The sequence below is a fragment of the Canis lupus genome, chromosome 16 (genome assembly GCF_048164855.1).
Source record: "Canis lupus baileyi chromosome 16, mCanLup2.hap1, whole genome shotgun sequence".
Lineage (NCBI taxonomy): Eukaryota > Metazoa > Chordata > Mammalia > Carnivora > Canidae > Canis > Canis lupus.
Window position 1 is genome coordinate 39,980,344 of NC_132853.1, and position 7,619 is coordinate 39,987,962.

At 49.2% G+C, this 7,619-nt stretch overlaps 1 protein-coding gene across 1 annotated transcript; it reads right to left on the reverse strand.

The window, feature by feature from the left end:
* Positions 1 to 332: 332 nt before the first annotated feature.
* Positions 333 to 7,115, reverse strand: KRT9 (keratin 9). The gene is made up of 8 exons (XM_072782231.1): positions 6,522 to 7,115; positions 4,902 to 4,984; positions 4,627 to 4,783; positions 4,189 to 4,350; positions 3,297 to 3,422; positions 2,949 to 3,172; positions 1,592 to 2,586; positions 333 to 487 (listed from the first exon to the last, which is right to left on the reverse strand). The coding sequence occupies exons 1-8, from the start codon at positions 7,113 to 7,115 to the stop codon at positions 468 to 470; spliced, it is 2,361 nt and encodes a 786-aa protein (XP_072638332.1). The 3' UTR covers positions 333 to 467.
* Positions 7,116 to 7,619: the final 504 nt, after the last annotated feature.

Below are 7,619 nucleotides of genomic sequence, written 5' to 3' on the forward strand. Positions count from 1 at the left end.
ATGCAAAATCACAAGCTAAATAAATAGTTGTCATTTTAAGCCACTAAATTGTGGGTTGCTTTGTTACAAGCAAAAGTCAACTGATAGAAAACCTAACCAACACACAGAGTACATTCATTTGATTCTCCCTTCACCTCCTTTCTGTCCCTTCTTAATCCCAAAGAACAAATGGGTCAAAGTCCAAGTTTGATTTGCAGTAGGAAAGCTTTATTAGAAACTTGAGATGGGGCAGGGAATGGGGTCAACCCCAGACCAAACAGTTTAAGAGAGATCTCCCCAACCCTCCCAAGGGAGGGAGCCCATGGGCGGCCAGAGGTACACATGCCCACTCAGCCCAGTTCCACATGAGCTCTGGGCCTTGTGGCCAGCTATTTCTGATGCCAGAAGACAATGAGCAGGCTTCATCTGGGGGCTGCCTGTCTGGAGAATACTTGGCTGGGGCAGGGCCAGGAGAGTTTACAGGAGCTCTAGTATTGAATGTGGTAGCCTGTGGAGAGACAGAAGAGAAGTAAGAGTGTGAAGAGAGAACCTAGAACAAGAGACAGGGAGACTGGGACTTAAAGAAAGGTGGACAAACTGGGAGCAAGAAGATTGGAGCTCAAATAGTTGGAAGAACCTTGGGATCCCAGTGGCCTCCATCTCATTCCTAAAGCTGTCCTGCAGCCCTAACAGATACTCTCCCATTTCTGAAGATGAAGGCTCATGAGCCTGGTCCCTCCTCCATTCAACAGATCTATTAGTAAATTTCTTAGATATTGAGGCAAGGATGGCCCCAGCCCATACATGCACATCCATGGCCCTGCAGTGCAGTGCCACTTGACACACAAAAATCACACCACCCACCCAAAGAAGGACAGCTCCCGTGCACTTGAAGGCTTCTTGGACCTAAACATTCCCAGTTGTGTTATCCAGACTTTTACTACAATTTCATATTAAATTCTTGTTTTATAAATTTCAGCATACACAAGGGGAAACTTTCTCTGAGCTGGAGACCACTTCACTGTGTGACTCTCCTACATTGAGATTATTGTGTTCAGTATATGCCCTTTTAGACGGTTGCACCAGATAACTGACTTGTATGAGCTAACCACTGACAACAACACCTGAACCTCATTTCTACTTGAACTGTTGCTGATCCAGATCTCCCCATCCTCGTGATGATTAAAAGTGCTGGCTGTGAAGACCCACAGAGCTGAGTCCCTCATTTATTTTTTGTATGATCTTGAATAAGCTACATGTCTTCTCTGAAACTCATTTTCCTTATCTCCAAAATGGGTATAATAACAATACCCACCTTTAGGATGTGGTGGGAAGTATGTAAGATAACGCACAACTCCCAACCCATCTCCTATGCCATTGAGACTCAGGCCATGTGTAGATTTTGTTCTATCCTCACCCAAAGCTCAATAAAAATTAATGATAATTCAGAAACAAGGGCAAGTCAGACACCTCACTAGTGACCTCCCTAAAATCTAGTACTCTTCAGAATATGCATTCCCCAGAAAAGCTCAAAGATAATCAAAAAGGGGTGGTACCTTGACAGCTTAACATCTGTGCCTCCCTGACCCCACAAGCTAGAATTGTCCCTTACCTTGTGTATCATCACATTCACCAGATTTGGAGGAAGAGGACTGGACCTGAGATGATCTTCCACTTCCACCTTTTGATCCACTTCCTCCTCCGTAGCTGCCACCACTTCCTCCTCCAGATCCACTTCCTCCTCCATAGCTGCCACCACTTCTTCCTCCAGATCCACTTCCTCCTCCATAGCTGCCACCACTTCTTCCTCCAGATCCACTTCCTTCTTCACAGCCACCACCTCTTCCTCCTCCAGAACCACTTCCTCCTCCATAGCTGCCTGCACTTCCTCCCCTGCCTCCACTTCCTCTTCCAGAACTACTTCCTCCACCATAGCTGCCACCACTTCCTCCTCCAGAACTACTTCCTCCACTATAGCTGCCTCCACTTCCTCCCTTGCCTCCACTCCCTCCTCCAGAACTACTTCCTCCACCATAGCTGCCACCACTTCCTCCTCCAGAACTACTTCCTCCACCATAGCTGCCACTACTTCCTCCTCCAGATCCACTTCCTCCTCCATAGCTGCCACCACTTCTTCCTCCAGATCCACTTCCTTCTTCACAGCCACCACCTCTTCCTCCTCCAGAACCACTTCCTCCTCCATAGCTGCCTCCACTTCCTCCCCTGCCTCCACTTCCTCCTCCAGAACTACTTCCTCCACCATAGCTGCCACCACTTCCTCCTCCATGGCTGCCTCCACTCCCTCCTCCAGAACTACTTCCTCCACCATAGCTGCCACTACTTCCTCCTCCAGATCCACTTCCTCCTCCATAGCTGCCTCCACTTCCTCCCCTGCCTCCACTTCCTCCTCCAGAACTACTTCCTCCACCATAGCTGCCACCACTTCCTCCTCCATGGCTGCCTCCACTCCCTCCTCCAGAACTACTTCCTCCACCATAGCTGCCACCACTTCCTCCCCTGGATCCTCTTCCATGACTGCCTCCAATTCCACCTTGCTGTCTACTTCCGCCACTTCCAAAATGACTTTGTCCAGATTCATGAGATTCGCTGAGAAGGAAAGATAACACAGAGAGAAAAATGAATGACCCTACATACATATTCAAGGGTGGATCTGGACAGAGTCAAGACCCAAATGTGAGTCTCTCTAAGTTTTCCTTCTCCAAGGCAGAGAACAGGCTGGGCTGGCACCACAGTTTAAGAGGAGAGCCTCCCTCTCCCTGGAGTAAGGACTAGTCCCTTCTCTCTTTGTTACCAACCTCCTTTTCCAAAGCCTTTGAGGTTCTCCTAGGATGAAGAAGTCCCCAACCCATCAGAACCCTTGTGTACAGGAACTTCCCCAGACACCAGGGACAATATGGTGCCAGGGACTTAGAAATTACAGGGATTCCACAGAGTCCTGGGGAACCTACAAGTCCTCCTGGCCACCCTCAAGGAGACTGCGGTAGGTCTTAATTTCCTGCTCCAGCCGTGTCTTGATGTTGAGCAGAAGGCTATATTCCTGATTCTGGCACTCAATTTCTCCCCGGATCTCAGTGATCTGGCCCTCCAGGCTCCTGATCTGCTCCTGCAACTGCTGCAGCTGGCCACAGTAGTGGTTCTTGGTGTCCTCCAAGGACTTCTCCAAGGCCGATTTCTAGGAGGGAGGAAGAGGCTATAAGAGGGATGCTACATCATAGCTCTTCCCTTCCCACTCCTAGGGATCATACCACACCTTCAGTGCCCCATCCTGGAAGAGGTTCTAGAGCAGAACTACCAACCTTGCTGAGCTGAGACTGCAGCTCAATCTCCATCTCCTGGATGCTGTGCCGGAGCTGGGTCACCTCCTTGTGGTTGGACTCCATCTCCTGGCCACTACTCATCACTTCCTGCTCCATTTGGCTCATCTGAAAACCCAAGAACTCAGTGAGAATCAGGCTGGACCAGAGGCTGCAATGGGAAAAGTTCTGCCCCACTCACCAGGACCTTTGCCTCTGTAGCCAAGAGTGAGACAAAACTAAGGACAAATCATCCTGAGTTCTGGGTCTGCTAGCCAGCCAAGGTGATCCAATTCTCTCAACTTAGCATTCCCTCTTAGCAAGGCTTCAAGACTCTTCACACTTGTCCCCAAACCACCTTTCTAACCTTATTTCAAATTGACCCCCAAACACACACACACACACACACACACACACACACACACACACCACAGATCATGCTCTCATAGGCCAGGGGCTATGGTCTATGCTAGGCATTGGAGGCCCAGGGAGGTTCCGTGTGGCATGAGAGGCACACCATGTACCTCTACTAGATTCTGATGGCACATAGCCTTACATGAGTTGTTCATGCTCGGCCTTTGTTCACATATGTATTCACAAATGTAATAGATAATTGAAAGTAAATGTTCAGTATGTAACAAACTGTTCACATATGTAATGACCCTCTTGAGGACAGCAGTCTCATTTTGGCTCATCTCTGGGACATCAGGACTTCACATAAAACCTGGCACTGACAAGCTACTTAATAATTGTGTTTGTGGTTAATGAATGAAGATGGATAGATAACAGCTGGACTAAGAGATGGAGGGATGGGGGAATAGAGAGATGGGGTGGAGGAATGGAGAGATCTATGGAAGAGAAAGAGAATGTTGAATGGGCAGCCCATTCTGCTCACCTGAGTCTCATATTGCTCCTCAATGTCCTTACGATTCTTAGCACTGATTCGCTCATACTCCTCACGCATGTCATTGAGGATCTTGGTGAGATCTCTGCCAGGAGCAGCATTCATCTCCACATTGACATCTCCAGAGTTCTGTCCAGTCAGCTGGCTCATCTCCTGCCAGGAACCAAGGAGATATGAGGTCAAAGGATGGGATCCTCTCCACCAGGTCTTAGCCGTCCCCCTCTGCTTCCTCAGAGATACAAAAAGGAGGCACAGTTGTGAAGGCAAAGCCCAACCACCACCATAGACACTCCTAAGGAGGCACTGGGAGTGTCCTCAAAAGTCAGGAAAAGGGTGTCACCCAGGCAGTGCCCATAGCTATCCCTTCACTGTCTCTGCAACTTCTGTTCCTCCTTTTTCTCAATAAGCCATAAGAAGCCAGGACCGTACATCCTCGTGATTCTTCTTGAGGGCAATCAGTTCCTCCTGCAGAGACTCATAGTGCATCTCCAGGTCAGACTTTTGCATGGTCAGGTCATCCAGCACCTTCCGCAAGCCATTGATGTCAGCATTCACTGCTAGTCGCAAGTTGTTCTCTATATCACACCTGCAGAACAGCCACAGGTAGGGAATAAGCAAGAGGACACCAGTCCCAAAGGGACTTTCAGAGCACTAGGGGGTGGAGGAAGATTGATGACAGCATAGGGAGTGGGAGCAGGGCTCACTTCATCCTGATGTCATCCAATGTCATTCGAGTGTTGTCAAGATCCAGGAGGGTCTTATTGTTGTCCGCTGTGATGTTCACAATCTAAGAAAAAGAGGAGATGGCATGGAACTCATGCTCCTTTTCTATGACTCATTGCTAGCAGGGCAAGAAGCCAGGCAAAGCCATAAGAGATGAGAACCCCATCCAGGAAGATGCTTAAGAGGTAGAAGGAGCTTCCAAAAGCTGGTACACAGCACAGACCTCTCACAGGCTTCAGCAAGGATGTTCAGTGTTCATTCAACAAATATTTGAAGATTTACTACAACAAACACTGTGAGGTCTAGACATCAATGAGATATTGCTCCTCAGGGAACCCACAGTCAACTACCACATCCAAAGTATCATAGAAGAGCTCAAGGAAAGGAGAGATGACATATGGCTATGGCACTGTAAGAAAGACTTCAGGGAGGAGGTAACAATAGAATTGATCCCTGAAGGATAGCTAGGATTACACATGGATAAAGTAGACGGGAAAGGTGTGGGATAGAAGAAACAGGATATCTAGAGGCTGTTTAGCAGAAGTTGTAAATGCAAGGGAGATAGGTGGGAACAGCAAACTATAGCTAGACTGTGAGCTCCTCAAGACAGAGACCAAGTCTGATACATCACTATGTCTGCCACGGGCAACATGGAAGGCAATTATTCATTAAATTGAGTGAATGAATGAATAAATGGATAGATGGACATGTGGATGGATAGATGAGTTGATATATGGATGGATGGTGAGAGGATTGGTATATGGAGGCAGCGTGTGGGGAGATGGAAACGTGGATAGATTACTTCCATCCCCAGAGTTCTAGATCCTGTTATCATTTAAACAACTAGCATGTGTACCTAGGTCCAACAAAACTGGAAAGATCAAGACAGGCCTCTATAGGAGCCCAGGAGAGGTAGGAAGGAATAGATACAGCTTCTAGTTTTTCTGCTTTAAATTCTTAGGGAGTGAGAGGAGAAACAGGAACAGATTTTCTCCTCCCTTGAGCCATATGATCTACCAATTTGGGGCAGTAGCTCTCTTACCTCTTTTTTGCATGATTACAGAAGTTTTAAACCAGCAGAGACCTAAGAGCTGGTCTGCCCATCCTCTGTATTAAATGCATAGAACAGGTCCAGAGAGGGCATCAGGTTTCCCAAGGTCACATAGTGAACTGATGACAGACCCAGGACCACATCCCTGGCTCATAAACGGGAGTGCCCCCATCTCTATTCCCTCCCCACTACCCCACTACCTCTTGGCCAGGCTCCAAAAGGAGACCCCCACATCCAGTCTCAGGCTCACCCATGTTAATCTAAGCCTCTTCACCGCTCTGCTCATACTCTGAAAGTTGGGAACATGGTGATTAAAGCCTAGAGCACAGGCCAAAGTCCCAGCTCTGGTGCCATCAAGAACCAAACAAACTCTGTTTCTGATGAAAGTATAATGTTTCTTTAAAAAATGGATTCCTTGACGATGATCTAAGCCTAGAGTCTAGCATCTGACTTTTTTGGAAGATAAACCATGTGAGTGTATGTGTATGTGTGTGTGTGAGAGTGTGAGGCAGAGAGACCAGGAGAGAGGGGTCAGAGTTTCCCCACCTACCTGGTTCTTGAGGTCTTCAATAGTGTCATAGTAGGGGGAGTAATCCCTATGGAAGGTCCTAGACCCCTGCTTGTCATACCACTCCCGGATCTTACTCTCCAGTTCCTTGTTGGCATCCTCCAGTGCCTGCACCTTATCCAAGTAGGAGGCCAGCCGGGAATTGAGGTCCTGCATGGTGGTCTTCTCATCAGCACCCAGAATACCACCAGCACCACTATCAAAGCCACTGCCAAATCCCCCAGGCCCCCCAAAGCCTCCTCCAGAACCACCACTAAAGCCCCCAAAGCCTCCTCCAAATCCACCGCCAAAGCCTCCTCCAGAACCACCACTGAAGCCCCTAGAATGTCCCCCAAAGCTACCAGCACTAAAACCGCCCCCAGATCCTCCACCGTAGCTAGAGCCAAAACTGCCACCACCTCCCCTCCCACAGGCCCCAGAGCTGCCCCCTCCGAAGCTCCTAGAAGAGCTGAATCGGCCCCCTCCTCCACTAGCCCCTGAAAAGCTGCTGCGGTTGCAGGAGAACATCTTGCTGCCCCCACCACCCCCAGAGCTGTCACGGCTGCAGTGGGAGGACAAGAACTGTCTGCAATTCATGGCTGGCTCTGTTGCAGCTTGTGGGACAGGAAGTAGTCGTCCGAGTGCTACTGGCTCCCGAGTGCAGGGTACAGAGCTGTCCCCAAGGCTTCCTACTTATACCCCCAGTTGATGATGGCATGCCTGGGTGTGCCTCTGTCTGCACCAGCCCCCTCTCTCACAGACCCAAAGGAGGTCTGGGATCAGAAGGCGGCAGGGCTGCCCCAGGCTCAGCGTCCTTTAGCGACTGCCAGGAGGCAGCCCAGCCTCTCTCCATTGTGTGGGGTAATTTGGTGATATTAGGCTGTCAGGGGCACCATAAATCAGCTCTGCTGCCAAGGGGGTGACCTAGATCCTAGAGTTTGGTCTCCAGCTGGCCCAACAGCAGAGACTTAGCTGAGACTTAGCCCCTCTGGGATAGAAACTCCCAGGAGTAGAGTCATCTCTCCCATTGGTGATTATCATTGTCTGCGCCCCTTGCTGCTCCCACCTTGTGCCCACTGTGGGTGAACGAGGACTGGAGTA

What these genes read in the sequence shown, in the direction of transcription:
- KRT9 (XM_072782231.1), bottom strand. Translation starts at nt 7,115, where the DNA reads ATGAATTGCAGACAGTTCTTGTCCTCCCACTGCAGCCGTGACAGCTCT. An exon ending in TTGAAGACCTCAAGAACCAG is followed by an intron (nt 4,985 to 6,521) that starts GTAGGTGGGGAA and finishes TCTTTTTCTTAG; the next exon opens with ATTGTGAACATCACAGCGGA. An exon ending in TTGGATGACATCAGGATGAA is followed by an intron (nt 4,784 to 4,901) that starts GTGAGCCCTGCT and finishes GCTGTTCTGCAG; the next exon opens with GTGTGATATAGAGAACAACT.